This window comes from Cygnus olor, chromosome 29 (genome assembly GCF_009769625.2).
Source record: "Cygnus olor isolate bCygOlo1 chromosome 29, bCygOlo1.pri.v2, whole genome shotgun sequence".
Lineage (NCBI taxonomy): Eukaryota > Metazoa > Chordata > Aves > Anseriformes > Anatidae > Cygnus > Cygnus olor.
Window position 1 is genome coordinate 328,306 of NC_049197.1, and position 18,517 is coordinate 346,822.

At 51.4% G+C, this 18,517-nt stretch overlaps 1 protein-coding gene across 2 annotated transcripts; it reads right to left on the bottom strand.

The window, feature by feature from the left end:
- Positions 1-292: 292 nt before the first annotated feature.
- On the bottom strand, positions 293-16,942 carry FAIM2 (Fas apoptotic inhibitory molecule 2). Of its 2 annotated transcripts, none has more exons than XM_040539787.1 (12): positions 16,564-16,942; positions 14,789-14,969; positions 12,496-12,599; positions 12,249-12,313; positions 11,471-11,545; positions 9,051-9,101; positions 8,474-8,513; positions 7,721-7,758; positions 6,443-6,530; positions 5,817-5,912; positions 3,906-3,959; positions 293-2,069 (listed from the first exon to the last, which is right to left on the bottom strand). In XM_040539787.1, the coding sequence occupies exons 1-12, from the start codon at positions 16,576-16,578 to the stop codon at positions 1,920-1,922; spliced, it is 957 nt and encodes a 318-aa protein (XP_040395721.1). In that variant the 5' UTR covers positions 16,579-16,942; the 3' UTR covers positions 293-1,919. The 2 variants fall into 2 exon arrangements, with proteins under 2 accessions (XP_040395721.1, XP_040395723.1); XM_040539789.1 differs by having other exon boundaries at positions 11,471-11,524; positions 16,564-16,917.
- Positions 16,943-18,517: the final 1,575 nt, after the last annotated feature.

Below are 18,517 nucleotides of genomic sequence, written 5' to 3' on the forward strand. Positions count from 1 at the left end.
GCTGGAAAGCAGAAATACCTACAGACCTTTTGCTGAGAGCAAAAGAGGCTGCATAGCCAGTCTGCTAAGGTATTTTGGAAGTGCCTACATGGGTTCAAGTGAGAAAAAACCCTCTCTAAACTCAAATTTTGTAAATTTTTAGTGCATCTCCCATACTGCCCTAATCCCAATTCTGCCTGCCCAGCAACCCAAAGCATTTATTTTGTCTCCATGCTGCACTGCAGAAAACAGGGCGTCGTGAACTTAATGATATCCTAGTAGTCTTCTTTATCCCTAAAATTTTTATTTTTTCTTTTTAAGTGGGGAGGTGGAAGGCATCAGTTCTGCTCCTGTGTCACAGACAAGGTCAGTGTAGCCGCTGAGGGATTGAAGCATGTTTTATTTATTCTTTGCACAGTAACTTTCCTTTTCCTCTGCCCAGCTCAGGGCATTGAGCACGTGCAGCGGGAGGATGCAACATGTGAGGGGTAACAGCCAGGGCAGCAGCAGAGGAGGAATGTGCAGTACGGAGCATTTTGGCATAGCCTTTCTCTAACACGCGGGGATTGCTAGGGGCAGCTCAGTGACGCACTTGCACCAGCATTCCAGGGAGATTGAAGATACGGGTTTCTATCAGCAGGAAGGATCGCTTTCTAAATAAGAGCAAAAGGCCTCTTATCTCCACCTGGAGCTTTACAGTTAGAAATTAGCCAGCTAATCCCCAAACAGGGGAATGTGAGCAAGGGGAAGATGGAAAGTTACCTGCACGCTCTGAGGCATCCACTGCCTTCCTTGACATCCCTGTTTGGGGGAGCAAAGCCAGAAAATGGCTAGAGCAAGAGGAAGAGGTGACATTGGTGTTTGCTACAAAGACGTGCCCATTTTGAGCAACCGGCACGCACCCTGGCCTCAGTCTCTGGGTAATAACCACTTAAGACCATTAATCTCTAGCAACCAAGACGCTTGTGAAAGCATCAGATCCTTAGGATGGATCACAGGATCTCAGCCACCCATTTCCCACATCAGGATGTGCCTAGCCCTGCATGGGCTCTGACACTCAGCCTCTTTCCTCTGTTCTCTGCCATTCCCCGCCAATAATCCTCACGTGGGATCCCAACCCTCCCAGGTGAAGAGCCACAATTCAGGACAAGGACATACACATCTCCTGGGCTGGGGAGGTGAGCCCACAGCCAATGATCCTGCTGACCCACTCCGGGAAGGAGAGAAAGTGCAACCTCAGCCCCACAGCCAGCCGCAAAGGATGCAGAAGAATTATTTCTGCAGGACATTAGGGATGTCCTCAAAAAGGCTGAACATCCTGAACAACAGGTTCCCTTGCGCCTGAAGGACTGATTGCTGGGACACCCAGACTATGTGCTCCCATGCACTGCCTTTCTAAAAGCAGGCACTATTTGGAACATTTTTGTGCAAAGGCCGTGAGGCTCTGAATGAATGCAGGTGAGAAACAGGGGTCCCCTAGCTTTTTCCCTTCCTTCAGGTGGTTTTCCTGCCAGCATCCTAGCAAAATTCCCCGCCTCTCCTCCCTCAATATTATTTTCCCTTTGCAGAGCTGTTCACAGCAATTCAGCATCCCATGATGTGCAGGACACAGGCAACTCTGACAGCCTCTGGGGAAGAGAAGATCCTGGTCTCATGCCTCCCAGTCTCTGGTCTGGTTTGATCTCAGTAGGAGTGGAGGGAGCAGGACAGACATAACACTTAAGCCCTGCTTTGCTGTCTGGGTCACAAAGGCTTAACAGCATATATACAAGCTGCATAAAGGAACCCAGGGGCTTTGCTCGGCTGATAGAATGGAGCCTGCTAGTGTGCCAGAAAGGGTGGTTTGTTGTTGGTTTTGTTTTTAAACCCTCTTTTGCTTTTAATATTTTTTTTAAACATCTGCATCTTGCCAGCAAAGAGAAGATACTGCCTTGCTGCACTCACTCCTGGCTGGAGCCAAAGAACTGGAGGAAGAAGGAGAAGATGTAGATGATGTCCAGGTAGATATTGAGAGCTCCAAAGATGTATTCTTCTGGACTTAGTGAGTACCGACGATTCCCCATCAGCATCTGGGTATCAAAAGCCAGGAACTGTGAAGAAAGAGGAGAAAACCAAGTGACAGTCAGAAGCAGATTTGGCACAGGGAAGCAAAAAGTGCTTTGCTGTAAGGAGTTCTCCCAGTTGCTTCACTGTACCCTCAACGAGAGCACTGCCACTCTTTATGGGACATAACTGCTGTTCAAAAGCTCTGAACAATGCACTGATTTAGTTGCAACTTTCCCTTTCTTTCATTTCACTCTGACAGTCAAACCCTGAGCTTAACTATTATTCCAGGCCTGCTTCCTTCAAGGTGATTCCCAAGACTTTGCTTCATCCATGCCAACTGTGTCCCCAAGGTCAGCTCAGGAGCAGTCCTGCCTGTTCCACCTCAGCCAGTCCCTAGGACTTGCTATTCCCAGCGTTTCCCCGGCTCACAAACACCTGCCAGGTAATGATATTTCCGGAGCCCAACATGACATTGCAGCAGCACCACCGGAGCAATAAAGAGAGCAGGAAACCCCAGGTCCTGGGCAGCACTAAGGCTCTGCAGAGCCACCAGCAGAGATAGCCAGACCCAGAGGGGAACTAACACCTCCCTGAGCTGCAGTCACACCTGAGTACAGGGCAGATTGTACCCATGAAGCCTGCCTGAGGGACACAGCACTTGGAGGAGGGAACACGGGCTGTGAAACAAGGTGGTGGTCCAGCTGCAAGAAAACCTGGACCTTGCTGCATGACTTCAAACACATCATCATCTCCAACTCACCTCTACTCTGTGGTCAACCCAGCCTGCGATGGATGCCTTGTCACGGAGCTCTTCAGGGCTGTGGCAGGGCATCTCTGCCACAGCTGGGGGTCAGCTGGCACCCCTGCCCTCCCCAGCCACAACCAACAACTGATCTCCCAAGACATGGTCAGGCTGAGCTGAAGCCTGGCACAGTTCACTCCACCAGCTGTGTTTCTGACAGAAGTTTATAGGGTAATAAGATGTTTAGCCTCCTTGTGTTTTACAGAAGAGTCTTTAATCATGAATCACGGAAGAAATACCCAAGCTCACTTGAAATGACTTTATTAGCTAATAAATAAAATTGCTCAACTGTTCTTATTCACCGCATGCCCAATGTGCGCCGCCTTGAACCCCAAGGCAGCCCTTCTCCTGACCCCCACCTCAAGGCAATGCCAAGCATCTTCCCAAACAATGCCCACACCCGAATGGCAAGCACAGCACTGCTGGGACATGCTCCGGGAAAAGGCTCACAGGAGGGAGAGCCAGGGAGCAGATGAAAGAATGAATGAAACCTTTTCAACTTCAGTTCAAGGAGCTGCCCTGTTTCAGGGCTTTTCCTGCCTGCAGTGAACCTTCCTAATGCCCCTTAATCCCAGACCGTGGTCTCTGACTGTTGTCCAATACCTCCATTTGTTATGGAAGTTCATACCCACTGCCACCCAGCCAGCCCTGCCTTGACTTTGCCCACTTTTGCTGCCTCATTTAATCCTTGAGCTCCCTTTGAGCACTGCAGTCTGGCTCCTATTGCTGTGTCAGAGCTTAGTCTCTGCTCCCACTGTGGAACTGCCTTTTGCCCTGCCCCTACAATACTTTCTGCTGCTCACACCTAGTATTGCGCTTACAGCATGGGTTTGCCAATCGCACCATGCTCAGCACCAGCACCGTCACGTACACCAGCACCTTCCCAGGACAAGGCTGAGGTCACTGCAGTAATTGCTATTCATGAGCCACTGGAGGATGTGGAGCTCTCTGCAATCCTGAAACTCACTCTTCTCCCTTCCCTAGGCACCCTTCAAGGCAAGAAGCATTTATTCCACATTTACTTGCTTATTTTTCCTTCCAGTACATTCCCAGGCCCTGTGACCAGCACCACACTTACCATAGTAAAGATAATGGCACCAAGCAGAGCATAGATCGCGTGGAGCCAGGGGACCTAGAGAAACAAATCCATCGGTCAGTGCCTGCAAGTGTACTAGTTAGTTAGGACTTGACACAGAAGAGAGCTTAGCTCTCACGTGGAGGATACAAGTTAGGAAAAGTGTTCTAATAGCCCGGAATTTGCATCACTTCCGGTTCCAACCCAGTTTCTATTGTTGTCCTTTTTGTGGCAAAGATAGGTTGCTGTGCCTCAGTTTCCTCTCTCACTTTGGTCTTTGTGTCTATTTGGCTCATAAGCTTCCAGACCAGGTGCTCGTGTTTCTGAATAGCCTACTTCAACACAGCTGCAGTCTCTGTGGAAACCTCTCAGCACAGCCCTGATGGAAATGCATTTTGCAGCAGCCCTAGAAGGTGTTTATTTATCCAGCCAAGCTGATCCCACTGGAAGAAACACCAATTGCTTCCAAGAGCCAGACGAAGTTTTGCATGTTAATTAAAGCTGAAGTGTGTTCATCTGTTGGAGTCACAGCAGGAAATTCACTGAAATTAAGACCAAATCCCAGCCCTTGCTTGCTGTGGCACAGTAACCTACAGCGCTAACGGAGATGTTGGTTACATTCCAAGAGAAGTTGCCCACATGGATGGCTGATTCAGCCCCGAGATCGCAGCCTGCCTCCCGAGATAGACAAGCTCATTACAAGCTGCCTCAAGCTATGCTTATCTTGACAGACTGCAAGATAAAGAGGAGTTGTCTCAACAGTTTAATGGCAGTGGCTTGGCACCGCCACCTGGTTTACGCGCACGTCTGCAGAAGAGGGGAGATGGATGCCAACCCAAGCCAACCCAAAACCAAGCTTCTGGTTTTGGAAGCACCAGCTCATGTATTTGTGCATCATCAGGTCGACTCCAGGGCTGGTACCAGCGGGAGCATCTCCTGCAGGTCTGGCCCACTGATTATGACTCAAGTCCCCAGAGGAGCCAGGTGAGGTGTGAAGGGTTTGGAGGGCACTTAAAGGTTGCCGTGATCAAAGCCAGGTGCTGCTGTCACCAGTACAAGCAGGCATTCAGGGTGATTAATGGCGGCCCCACAGCCCCACACACCTTCCCTCTTTCATCAGGATCTCTTCCAGAGTCTGTCAGGCTCTTGCCTGAATGACGACTCACCTAATGAGACTCTTGGATGGAGACCAGATGCTCCATGCTGCCACACCAAACCCTCTATCAGGCGTGGTCACAAGTAGCTCCAGGGTTTCGCTTGGACACAGACAACACTGGGTTCAAGCCAAGAGCAGGGATGCAGAGGGCTGGCATGGGAGGCCAAAGGAAGGGGCTGGACCCATGCAAGAGGGACTGGCAGCAGCTGGAGGAGCAACAAGGTGGTTGTCATGGTCTGGACTTCTTCCTGGGGTCTCAGTTACCCCCCAGAAAGGCTTATTTCTGTCAGAAAAATTTGAGCCTCAAGATTTAAACATCGCAGAACTGTGCCCCACGGTAGCGTGGCTACAGCCAAGCCTGGCCAGACAGGCTCACTGCTGCACTCGTCCAGAGGCCAAGGCCTGCCCCAAACAAAGCAGGGCTCTTAGCCCAAATTCAGGGCAGGACAACACTTCAGCCAGCTCACCACCCTGGTTTTAGTGGAGGGGAAACTGAGGCACAAGCAGGTGGTGCAACCTGCTTTGGGGTCACTCCACAGCTTCAGGAACAGAAGCAAACTTCCTCAAGCCCCAGGCCAGTGCTGTCCTACAGCCTGATATCTGATTGTACAACGGGCAGGCAACAGCCACCTGGCTTTTCATTTCTGCTGGTGTTTCTGCACATTTCAGGATGCCCCTCTGAAGACGAGCCCTGGAGCTTGCCTGCTTTGTGCTGATGGGGACTGGGTGAGGAAGGAGGGACGCGGGTTGTTACTCACGTATTGGTAGGGCAGTATCACAGCCAGAATGATGCCACCGAAGAAGAGCACCATGAGCATCACAAAGAGGACACCCTGGTAGGAGGTGAAGTCAAACTGCAGAGGCAAAGAGCACTGTTACAAGGGCAGGGGGCCCTGCAGAGGCAGTGAGGGGGAGCCCCCCCACACCTGCAGGGAGGGACTCCCCAGCATTGCACCCATCTTGTTGTCAGATGGCAATTCTTCCATCTGCATCTCAGGTCCTGTAGCCCAGCTCCCATCCCTGTGGCAGAGCCAAACACTCACCATACCCCCTTGATTGCCGTGGGCACAAATTCTGTACCCATCTCATCCCTGATATCCAAAAGCCCTTCATGCACATTTATGTTAGTGCCTTCATGTATCCTAGCCTACTCCTAAAAAAAAACCAAAAAACCCACCCACTCTCAACTTACCCCATACATTAGCATCTTCTCACCCCATCTATACCCCAATATATCCCTCGCTCTGGCATCTGCATAACCTTCACTTCGCACCCCAGCATCCCTCAGATCACTCCTGCATCCAGAGCCCCACAGATGTGCCCCTTCGCACTGCCTGACCCCATTTACTGCCTCTCCCAGAGGGACTGAGCGGCACAGACTGACCTTGGTCTGGAAGCTGAAGATGGTGACAGACAGACACACCAGGGCTGTGATCCCCAGACACAGAAGGACCGACTTGGTATTGTAATAACTGCAAAATTAACAGCAGAGCCACTTTTCTAGGGTTTCCAAGGGATGGATGGGAGGAGAGATCAAGACAGGCAGAAGCTCAGTGGGGGTGTACAGGAAAAGCGTGAGTCCTTGGGGCAGAAGCAGCACTGACCTTATCAACGATCATTCTAAGTGTCAAAAGGGAAGGAAAGATAGAAAACACCCAAAAAACACTAGATGGGTTTTCCTCCTGCTTTAAATAGAATAGGGTAGGCAGGAGGGCACCTCAGTTCCTCCTGGGAACTCATGAGCAGCTAAGATGAGGACTTGCTATAAAAATCTCTCTGTCCATGGACAGATGGAGAAGGGGAGGATTCAAACTGGGAGGTAATAAAAATAGTGTGACAAATGTCATTGCAGCACAATGAGAAATCAGAAGGCTGTAGCCAGTGTTACTCTGTGGCTATGCTTGTAACAGGGAGGGGTTGAGTTTTGGAAATCTGCAGGGCAGGATTTGAACAGGCAGAAAGATGACAAGCTTACGTATACAAATATTTGTATGTCTGCCCGCTGACTTTGGTTACAGCACTAGGCTCAGCCCCAAGAGCCAGCCCCCCACTCTTCCCTTTGGTTTGACTGGAGAGCGATATCACTGGTATTTTCCCTGAGCTGCTGAAGCCACCACTTTCTTTGTGCCCTGCACACATCCATCAACACCCACTGGCTCGTCTGCTTCATCACCAGGGATCCACGTGAACCAGGGCTGATCTTGTGAGCAGATTGTAACAGTAAAAACAAGCAAAAGGGAGCAAGCTGTAGACTACAAAATAGAATGAAACTGCTGGAAAATAAGCTCCTTGTGTCACTCCGGCCCCAGCTGGTAGGGTGCTGCTTGTCGGGAGGGGTGAGATCAGTCTATGGCAGTCCCCTACAGCCATCTGTGCAGGCACTGCCTTGTCCCTGGCTCTCTAGTGCTCTCGTACAAGGCTCAGCACAGCCAAGAACTACCCTGTTCTGCTCCAGTGGTGACAGACAAGGGGTGGCACCATGCCTCTCAGAGAGCTTCTTTAAAAAGTGTTTTTAAAAGGGAAGGTGGTTACTTTAAGTGGCTACCAGAACAGCTCCAAAGAAATCAAGTGGTCCTTTTATTTCAGAAACCAGGCGGTTTTCCCATAGAAAAGCCCAGGACATAGGACCAGAAAACCTCCAGAGACCATGTGCTCAGCCTACCTGGAAAGCATCCCAGTGAGATAAGCCATGGAGAGGGTCTGGGGGGGAAAGAGAACCACGTTATTCTTGCGTTCATGTCCCAGGAAGAGAGACTGAGCAGATAAAACATCTCAATTGCAGGAACAATGATAACTACAAGGGTAGTGAAACCTCAAACTGATGCCCAGGAGAAGCAATTGTCGCATAGTTTCTAATACTCCAGTGATGAATGTCCACAGGACAGGTTAAAATGAGGGCAGCTTCTCAGCACTGGGAGCAGTCCCTCCTTCCCCATCCTTCCACCCTCCTGCACAGGCCTCCAGCACCCTACCCCAGCTCCCACAGCCTCTGCAGGCCTTTTGTTTTATCATAGAATATCCTGAGTTGGAAGGGACCCGTAAGGATCATCGAGTCCAACTCCTGGCACCACACAGGTCTACCCCAAAATTCAGACCATGTGACTAAGGGCACAGTCCAAACGCTTCTTTAACTCCGACAGGCTTGGTGCAGTGACTACTTCCCTGGGGAGCCTGTTCCAGTGTGCGACCACCCTCTCAGTGAAGAAGGGTTTAAACAGAGGCTCCTTTCTTTCCTGCTTATCACATTTTAGTTCAGTTACAGCTCCTCAGCCCAAGTGCAGGGCAATCGGAGGATTAAATTCCTGCTTTCTGCAGGAATTCAGAGCCCAGATTCTTTTCTCTCCTGCCTAAAGCCATTGTGAAACCCGCACTGGTTGGAGGGGCAGGGCCGACACTGTCCAGATGTGCTACTTACAAAGATGCTCAGCAGGATCAGATTCCATGGGAAATACCTCCTGCAAGTGAATAAACAGGGGCTGGTCAGCCCTGCGATGCAGAGGGCAGCGGTAGTCAGCAGCGCTCCACAACAGGTTGCATAAGATGTGCCACGTAATTAATGGCCTGTGCAGCAAATGGCAGGGATGGTGCAAGGGGACAGTCATTCCGCTGGGAATGAGAGAGCATTCGGGGTGCTCTGAGGCCAAGAGGGCAAATGCCCCCATGAGATTGCAGCAAAGCAGCCAGCAAAAGCAAAGACGACCATTCCCTGCGGTATTTAAAAACGAACGTTTGGAGCAATGCAGCAGTGCAGTTTGGGCTGCAACACATCTACCTTTCCATCTTCAATTTGACTTCAGCTTTTAGTGCAGCGTTGCAGCAACTCCCAACTGCATCAGGCCTGGAAGTACAGCTGCCACCTCCGGCCCTGCATCATTGCCCCAGCACAACCCCATCCCGTCTCTGCAATGATGTTGGTCATGTTTGCCACAAGACGAGAGCATTCATCCTTCACTTCATTGGGCTGTTTTAAATCCAAAAAGAAAATATTTTACCTGGGTCCAGAGCAGCAAGCAAGAATCAAGTAGGTCACAAAGAAAACAGCACTGCAAAGAGAAAAAAAAAGCAGATTAGGGATGAAGACATAAGCATTGTGTATTGAAGCAGGAGAGAAGTCTCCAGGTGACAAGTCTTAGTGCTCTGTTGAACTGCCTAAATGCAAGCACTGTGCCAGAAGTCAAGGCTGGGTAGGAATCGAGGCAGCAACTGCCTCTTGCTGAATTCATTTTCTGCCCAAAGCTGCCTGCTGTGCTTATGGCAGTCCCTAAGGTGGGACAGTACAACCACCCTTGGAGAACCTGAAGGACAGTTTTGGAGCAGAGCAAGGGTAGCATTCAGGGCCAGGGTAGATGGAACACCCAAAGGCATTTGTTGTTGACGACTCCTCGCTGCGTGAGTCCCTTGACTGGAGGTAGCTCGGCTCTGCCCCTCTTTGTCATCACTGGCATCCCACCTGGCTTGGTGGGCTTGAGGAATCCTGCTGGGATTTCAGCAGCCCTTCCACCAGCCCCATGAATCTTTGTTTAAGTGGCTTGCCTAAGGTCAGGGGGAAGGTCAGGTTGGAGAAGGGAATTGTTCCGTGCCACCGCACCAGCCCTGGAGGAAGAGCTCACCAGAAGGATCCTCTGAGGACACCGAAGCTCACAGACCCAAGCCTAACGTGCTGTTGCACATGCCATCCCCAGGTCACCTACGAGTTATTTATCTCACATGACTTGACCCTTCAGCAAAGCAAAAATCCCAGAGCTGAGGGATGGTCTCCCCCTGCCCCAGCCGTCACGCAGCCCGGGTGTTTTTCCACACTGTTGATGGGGTTCGGCGCAGTGGGAACCTGCTCACCTACTTTCACCCTTGTGCCTGGGGGGGGAGAGCAGCTTCCAAGCATGCCGATGGCAGCACGATAGCCAGTCACCTTAGGTCTAATAAATGAACATGACGGCAAAACCCACGGGCCATGATAAATGCACCAAAGATAAACCTGAGCATTGCTCTCCCACAGGGAAACCAGGAAAGCTGGAGTGGGCACAGCTCAACAGATGGAAAGCAAGCAAGTAGGGAGCAAAGAGAGCTGCTGCAGTTATCCATCTCCTTTGCACTCACTACGAACATCTGCTCTTGCTTTATTCTCCCTGAGCCATCACCGAGCAGCCCTAAGGCACCCACTTTTAATTCAGAGGTGTAGACAGAGAGGTCAGGTCTCTGCACAAAGGAGACCCAGACCCAGACCAGGGAGAGCAACTGGAGACACTGGGGACGGAGGGAAGGGTTGACTTGCTGAAAGGGACAGACAGAATTTAAGTCCCTCAAGTACAGAACCTGTCCCCAGCTGGACCAAGACAATATTGCTCCTGCTGAAGGATAGGAAGAAGTAAATGCTAACTGGCCAGAAAGCAGCAAGAGATGAGCCCAAAGGTAAAAGCATAGACCTTGGTCTTGTCTCCCTGCAAGGCAGCACTGCTTCTCCAATCTACCAATTGGCCAAGGATGAGCAAATTATTTTCTTTTAAGGTCAAAGAAGCATGCTGGTGCCAGTTGCCTTCTATTATTGCTATTTTAAGTCTTTTTTTCTAAGTTATATAAGCTGGTGTCTCATCTCCGGGCCTGGACACATTTCGTGATTTGGGTGTGAACTAATTAAAGCCAGGTTCGCAGAACCTCATTCACAAGCAATTGCATCGTGCTCTCTGCCTGCTTAATTAGCAGCACTAACCCAAGCAGCATCCAGAAAACAGCACAACTGCAAATATATTAGCACACGGAGGTGCAGCCTAGCTACCTCCTCTCTGACCTTTCAGACCAGGCTGGTGTAATGAATGGAATCCCAAATTCTGGGCACCAAAGGCTGCTCCCCGACGATGAGCCTGGCGTGACAGCCCCGATGGAGACAGGGCCAGAGTCACCCTGATATCTCCAAATGCACCCATCCCAACACTGCCCACATCCTTCTTCATCTGTTGCTTATCAAGACATGGGATACAAACCCAGGCAACCTCCTTGCTTTCCACGGGAGCATGCAAAATTAAGCCTTGAAGGTACCCACTGTGTATTTTCAGCTCTCGCATCTGGGTTTCTGCAGAGCTTACCTGGAAGCTCCTCCATTTTACCCAGTTTGCTCTGCAAGCAATACTCATACATTTATTTTGACCCTGGTTCGTAGAGCAACAAGCGCTCTTATGGGAATTATTTGGAGGTATCCAGCGCACGTCATGTCTCAGACTCTTTTAAGTGAAGTTTTCTTTTTCTGTTCTCACCTCAAAAATATCCATGAATTTCCCTGGCTTCCCCTGCACACATATTGGAGCAACTCCTCAAATGCAAGACACAAAAGTGTTTGGAAAGTGTTTCTGCATCACAACAGCCACATCCAGAGTTGTTCAGAGCATGCATGGCCAGAGGAGAAGACAGAGATACTCACTAGGAAGCCCAGTACCAAGCAGAATGTGTCTGAATGTACCCCTTGACCGGTTCACTGCAAGACAGAAAAGGGACACTGAGCAGAGCATAAAAATGCCAATCACTTTACAGGTTGCTGCTAAATTAAACCTGGGAATGTGCACGGGGTGACACAGAGTGGGAATATGTGCAAAAACACAGCGGACTCTACCCAGCAGACCGGCCAGCTGGAAAAAAATTCCAGCTGTCAAGTCAGCAGGACAGCCCTGTTGTTATCGGTGACACCGTTGGACTTGCTCGCGGCGTGGCTGCTGCTTTCTCCAAGAAGCGACTAAAGAGGTCAGCTCCTCGGGCTGACAGTGATTCATTATTTATTCCGGAGGCAACGTGAGCTGTACATGCCCAAAATGCTCAGCCACCTGAGCTAGCTGCGCAAACGTGGGGTATCTGCTTCTGCGAGGGCAGGTAACCCAGTCCCTATAGCTGGGGCTCTGATGGCATCGATAACTCCCGAAAGAAAAAAAGATACAGGGCACGGCTGAAGCAGCAGTTAAATGCAAGGGTGAGCAGCTCGGGTCTCTCTGCTGGGGATGGCACCCAGAAGGGATGATGCACTGTTCAGGGGACATTCAGAGGAGATAGCAGAAGGACCTCCCAGGGACCCCTCAGTCTTGTTTTTATGTTGAAGTACCTGAATTAATTCACGTACCTACAGAACAGAAAATACCCCTGTGTAATGGGTTGTACAGGAGCAGATCATGCATAGGACAAAGCAAGCATTACGGCTACGGGAGACTTACCAGAAGGTGAAGAAAGCCACAATAACAAGAGTCACCAAGAGCTGGACCATCAGGATGGCATAAACCTGGAACGAGAGGCAGCCCATGGGCGAGCCGCAGGCTCCCCACTGCCCACCCAACTCAGAGCAGCTCCGTGGTCCAGGGGAGCCCAAGCCAGGGCAGCCAGGTTCCTCTGGGAGGCCGGTGCTGCTCTCCTGCCTTTGCAGGAGGAGGTTGAGCCTGGAGAGACACGGCTTTTGCCCCTTACCTTCCTGATGAACACCCTGCGCACATTCCTGTCATCCCAGCTGAAGGTCGTGAGCATCTCTGTGTCCCCGGGGTACCCACCGCTGCCATAGCTGGGGCTTGTGCCTGAAGCAGAAGCCAGAGGTCAGCTCCCATCGCCTGGCTCCCTCCCAAGCCACAATAATTTGACCCCAGTGATCAATTACAGTTCAGGAGGCCCAAATTTTAGTTTTTTCTTATTGCACCACGAAAATGAGGTGTGCTGGGATGTGCTCCACTCCCTTCTTATTCCTGTATCGTACTAGGAGCATCTTCAAGAACAAAAAGGGGAAAAATACTTCTGCAAGCCCCAACACAACAAGGATGCCAGGGTTTATTCCTGTCTACAATAACAGCAATTCTTTAATGACAATTAGAGGTCTCGTACCATCTCCTCATTCACCTTTCACAGAACATTAAAACATCCCCAAGAGGAGCTGTGACTCAGCACCACAGCCATTCCCATCAGGAGCTCCGGAGCAGGAGGATTCCCTCGCTGCTCCGTAATTGCCTGAGCTTAGGTTGTGTCTGCATCATTTTTAATGTCAAGAGCGTGTCCTCTTCTCTGGGAGAAGCTCATTTCAGCCAGCTTTTTCAGAAGGGCCATCCCTGAATCCAGTTTCTATGCACGCAGTCAGACCAGTTTGTGAGCAAGCCTAAGCAAGGGGAAAGAACTCCAATGCAGCTGCTGGGGGTACCTTCCCCCGAAACCGCTGCACCACACAGCCCATCTCTGCTTTGCTGAGGGCTCTGTGATACAAGCTCTTGTTGCTGGAGTTTCTTGCAGCCTTCTCCCACTCCTGAACCTCATGCTTAAGAAAAAAAATAAAATACTGAAACCACATCTGATGGTAAGATCTGAATGATCTTAGCACATCGTTCCTCTGCGTTACTTCTCTTGCAAATCACCCCACCTGTGTTACTAAGTCTTCTAGCTGGGTTTCCTATAGAAACAAGGCTTATGTGATTACACCAGCTATACATTCATGTCCCTGCCTGTTTGACAGATGTCTCTCCGCCTCAAAGCTTTATAGCTCAGTGATACTCGGATCCTTTGGGCAGATGGAGGCAAAGCCCACGCAAACCAAAGACAGGCTTGCAGACACCAGCATAGCCAAATTCAAGGCCCTGGTCCTAAATTTCTTCTATTTTACAGGTCAAAGGCTGCTTGCTCTTATTGTAGAAGCTGGATCTAAGGATGCCACTGGCAGGAAATGAATCCTTCATGCTCCTTTTGTGCCTAATAAATCTCTCATGCCGTCTTCTATGCCCCAGCAGAGATGCACTCCTGCCATGCATCCTCATTTCTGCAAGATCTGTCATCGTCTGCGTGGCCAAGAGCACCTGAGGCCCATGTCCCCAGGGCACTTCAGTGCCTCCTGCTTCAAAGCAATCAAGGCACCTAAACACCAAATTAAGGATCTAAATGCCTGAGAGAAATGGATGGGCAGCTGCCAAAGCAAAGCAGAGGAAGAGGATGGAGCAGAGCAAAAGGACTTGGGAGTCCTTAAATCCAGTGCTCTCTGCAGCTAAAACCGTGCTGACAGAGCAGTTGCCCCCAGCAGCCCTGCGTGCTCGTTCCCTCCAGCCAGCCGCCACAACCTGCGTCCCCTGGCTCCCCTGCATCGGGCACAGCCGGACCTTTGTCCGCTTGTCACAGCCCCGAACGGAGGCTGCACGTGGCAGCCGGGAAGAAAAGCTTCTTGTTTGCCCAGGGGTCACACTCGTGGCCATGCAAACCGATGCTGGAACAGAACAATTCAGCCTTCGAGTCCAGCAGGGTTTTAACCTCCACTGGCTCTGAACACCCGCCCGCAGCAGCCAGACATCACTGATGCCACAATGTCAATTCTGCCGGTTCAGCAGCTCCTGTGAAAGCAGGAGCTGGAAGGAGGGGGGGTGGACTGCAGCCTGCAGCGCTGGGAGCACCACACCAGGACGCTCCCCAGCCCTGGGAGCTGGCACTGCCCAGTGCAGCAAGCTGGGAGCCAAGATTTCACCATCCCCATACTGGAAAGGGACAAAGCACAGGGGTTTAGTCCCATATCTGGAAGGCAGCATGGTTTAGTGCTTTGGCAATCTGGCCTTTTTTATTATTATTATTTAATTATATATATATAGCTAACAGACATAACTCTACAGTGAGCTCTACCATGGCTCACAGTGGGTGCCACATCCCTGGCTCCTCTCTCCTTTACAAGCCCCAGGGCAATCTCTGCATCCCTCTCCCCCCTTTGCAAGGGGCTCACCCTGGGTACAGCCACAGGAGGACTTACTGGGGTCGACGTAAGCCCAGCTGGGGTGGAGCGGGACCGATGGGGGAGGAGGGTAGGCGCTGGCCTTCATCCCCTCTCCTGCTGTCGCCTCCTCGTAGGTTGGAGGGGCTGGTGGAGCCGTGGCATTGTCCTTCTTCTCCCCTTGCCCCTCAGGGTTGGGGGGCTTGTTGTTCACAGACAGCTGCACAGAAATTTGGGGAAAAAAAAAAAAAAAAAAGAGAGAGAGAGATTAGACTATAAAATGGCACAGAAACAGTCCTGCAATGGGAACCCAGAAGAAAGGCATGGGCAGAGGTCTGGGGCTCCTCCATTTGGTCCCAGGAACCAGAGAGAGGAGACCCAGCAGCTCCTGGTGCTGGACCCATCTACGCACCCCCAGGAACAAGCATCCCCTGATTGACTGAGGAAGAGATGAGAAAACATTCAGCATGACAAAGAGGATGAAAAACTGTAGCTAACCAAGCAAGTCTGAGGGTAGAAGCAGCCTTGCCCAGAGCCCTCCATATGCCTCAGGCTCAAGTGTAACACTGGAAAGCATCCAACTCATTTTTTGCATTTCAGCCTACTTGTTTCTGAATTTCCCCTCAAAATAAAGACTTTCAGTTTCTAGACAAAATGCACGCACACGCACCACCTCAGCTCCTTCAGTTTCACGTACAACCACATTTTGGGGAGTTTCTCCAAGACCCCAGAAAGTGCCAACCAAGTTTTTCCTCTCTGCCCATCTAGAAGCTCAGCCACTCTGCCTTCCACAATTTGAAGATGCAGCTAAGGGATTTGGGACCCCACATTGTCAAACTATGAAGTCCCAGCAAAGAGAAATGGCCACAGCTCCCATGGCAGGGTTGAACTCCATATCAGGACATCTGACAACTTTCTTCTCTGTGGAACATTATCTCTTTAACAGTCTAGCAGTATCTTTGTTGTCCCAGGATAAGCTATGAGCCTGGTACCCTGTCCGTGCTGCCAAGGCAGGTACCAGCTCAGCATCAGGGACAGCATCCCCCTGGGTCACAGGACCCAAAAAGTGCAAAATGAAGTAGACAGACTAACAAGCCCTGGGGCAGACAGCACAGTCCCTGCACAAAGGTCTTAATTTAAAAGGTGCAACAAGCCCTTCAGAGTATCCCAGGACACACACATGAGCTGACCCAGCTGCTTCGGGATAGCTGTGCCACCTCCTCTGCCCTCAGGGACGTGGTGGCCAAGAGCACGCGAGACCCTGGAGATGAGCAAAGAGATGCAGGAGGGCCAGGGCTGCCTGCATCCGGGCAGCCTCCAGCCTCGTTGTCATGGCAATGGTGCACTGTGCTGGCAGAGGATGCATTGCCCCCCCTCTCCCAGGAAGCAGAGCACTGGGGCACCCCAAAACCCAGAGCTCCCCGGATCAGGAGGTGCTAAAGGCAGGTACCAAGTGCTGGAGCATGGATGGAAAAGCACAAGAACCCCGCAGAGGTCCCCAACATCCAGGATGGGTGGAAGAAACAGCCACAGCTCCCATGGCAGGGTTGAGCTCCACATCCAGCAGCGGAAAAAACAGCCCCCAACCCCATAATCACCTCCATCCCCTTCCTCTGCCAAAACGCTCACCACCACAGGGACCAGTGCACCCCAAACCAGGCTTTTCACTGGTACCCAGCCCCCCCCACATAGCAATTGTTTTATCCCTTAAACCCCCTCACTCCAACCCATTCACCCCCCCCCCCCCCCCCCCAGCCATGCAACAATTATGCATGCATGACGACCCATCAGCCCAGCACTGGCCTCCCACCTACCTTGCCCTGGGTCATGGTGCCTCACTAAGATTGCAGGCAGCCCCTGTGTGAGGCTGGCAGAAGAAGGCCGTAGCTGAGCACAAGCCTCCACACCGAGTCCCTTCTGCCTCCTCTCCCGGGTGTCTCGGGGCTGGCTGCAGCCGCTGCAGCCTCCGCAGCGTGCACCGATGCCTTCACCTTCTAGCAATATCCACGGAGCAACGGGAGCTGGAGGCAGGACCGTACCATTCCCAGCCTGCAGCACAGGGGGAAGCCGGGAAAGAAACAGCTAAAAATGACAAAACCAGAGGCAAGCAGCCACCGGCAGCAAAGGGGAGAATGCACGCTGGGGAAGATGCACACCGCAGCACTGGGGAGGCAGCTGCAGGGTGGGAAGCAGCTGCCCCAGAGATGCTGAATTTGGGGCTGGGATTGCAAAGGGGAGGGAGATGCAGAGGATGCTTTGCTGCAGCATCTCTCCACCACTGCATCTCAGAGCTGACCATGGTTTGGGGAGCAGCAGCATCAACCATTGGGCCCTGCTGCAGCTGGGCACAGAACAATGAGGGCTATTGCAGGGGGCTGGATGCTTCACCAGGACAGAGAGGCTTGAGCCGAGCTCTGTAACACAAGAGCAGGAGGGAGGAATCGTGCACGACCCTGGTTTCCTTCCCAAACTTTTCCAGGCTTTGAACAGAGCAGGATAGAGAGGACGAGGCTTGTTTGCCCCACGTGCGTTGTCCTCCCCAGGCAGCCCCAGCTGGGGGTCACAGGGAGGGTTTGGAGGTGTTCTGGGGGGGGGGGCGGGGAGCAGACCTCCAGCACCACACAGCCCCCATCACAGAAGCAATATTGTTGCTGTACTGAATCCTCAAAGGAGGGAGCTGAATGGGGAGTCTCCACGTCAAAAGTAAGGGGCACCAAGTGAATGGGGGTTTGCCCCCCATGACAGTACCTGGAAGGGGTGGGGAGGGGGATTACAGCCTGGAGGGCATGGGCAGATGGAGACACCCCCACTTTGCTCCCCCCAGCCTCAGGAGAGAACAAAATCCCCCCTTTACTTAGTGAAGTGCTTCACACGGACAGAAGGTTCACCTGGGGCAGATGGCACACGCAGAGCACACCCTGTCTGAACACATGGGCAGATGCAGACAGGCTTGCCATGGGTGAGAGATGCTGGCAGAACGGGCTTGCACCACGTTCCCACAAAATGAAAGCACACTTTGGGGCAGTACTGAGATTCCGCCAGACCAGGAGCTGTGCCAGGAGCTGTATCCTCCCCTGGTCCTTCCCCAGCCCCTCCAAGTCATTTGCATGTCCCTCCCAAGTGAACTATGCTATTTTACTGCTTTTCATTCCATGAACAGGCATCACATCTGGCATTTGTTGGCCAAATCTATAAAGCAGGCACAAAAATTGGGTTACCCTTGTACCCTGCCACACACACAGACATATTTCAGGCTCCCTAAAAAGCACTCCTAGAGAAGATGAATAATAGGCTGCCTACAAGGAGGTTCAAAAATAATATATATTTGTATATATCATAATTTACAGCCTGTGCAAAGAAAGAGGCAATGGAAGGGTTAAAAGAAAAGCATGAGCTGGAAATGAAAGAATGCAGCCAAGCAATGTACAGCTGGCATCCATACAGACCTAGCCCAAGCTATTCAATCAGAAAGAGAGCCGATTACCACAAGGGCTGCAAAAACTTGTCAGGATTATTCAGAATCAATTAGGTGCCTGTTAACCACAAGCTCCTCAAGGGCTTTCATTCTCCTTGAGGTTGAGCAGAGGCATAAAACTGGGCAGGTCTGAAGCGAGGGAGAGAAACTCAAGCCAGCAGGTCAGGTTCTTGCTGATGCAGCCGAGCACAAGGAAGCAGCGCGATGCTCAGCTCACAGTGCCGTTGCCGTTGGTCGCCATCCCGCTTGGGATGAGCCAAGGGGTCAAGGGCTTGGGAGCAGAAACTCCATGT

What these genes read in the sequence shown, in the direction of transcription:
- FAIM2 (XM_040539787.1), bottom strand. An exon ending in TGATACTGCCCTACCAATAC is followed by an intron (nt 3,960 to 5,816) that starts GTGAGTAACAAC and finishes TTGTTTCTCTAG; the next exon opens with GTCCCCTGGCTCCACGCGAT. An exon ending in GTGCCATTATCTTTACTATG is followed by an intron (nt 2,070 to 3,905) that starts GTAAGTGTGGTG and finishes CTTTCTTCACAG; the next exon opens with TTCCTGGCTTTTGATACCCA.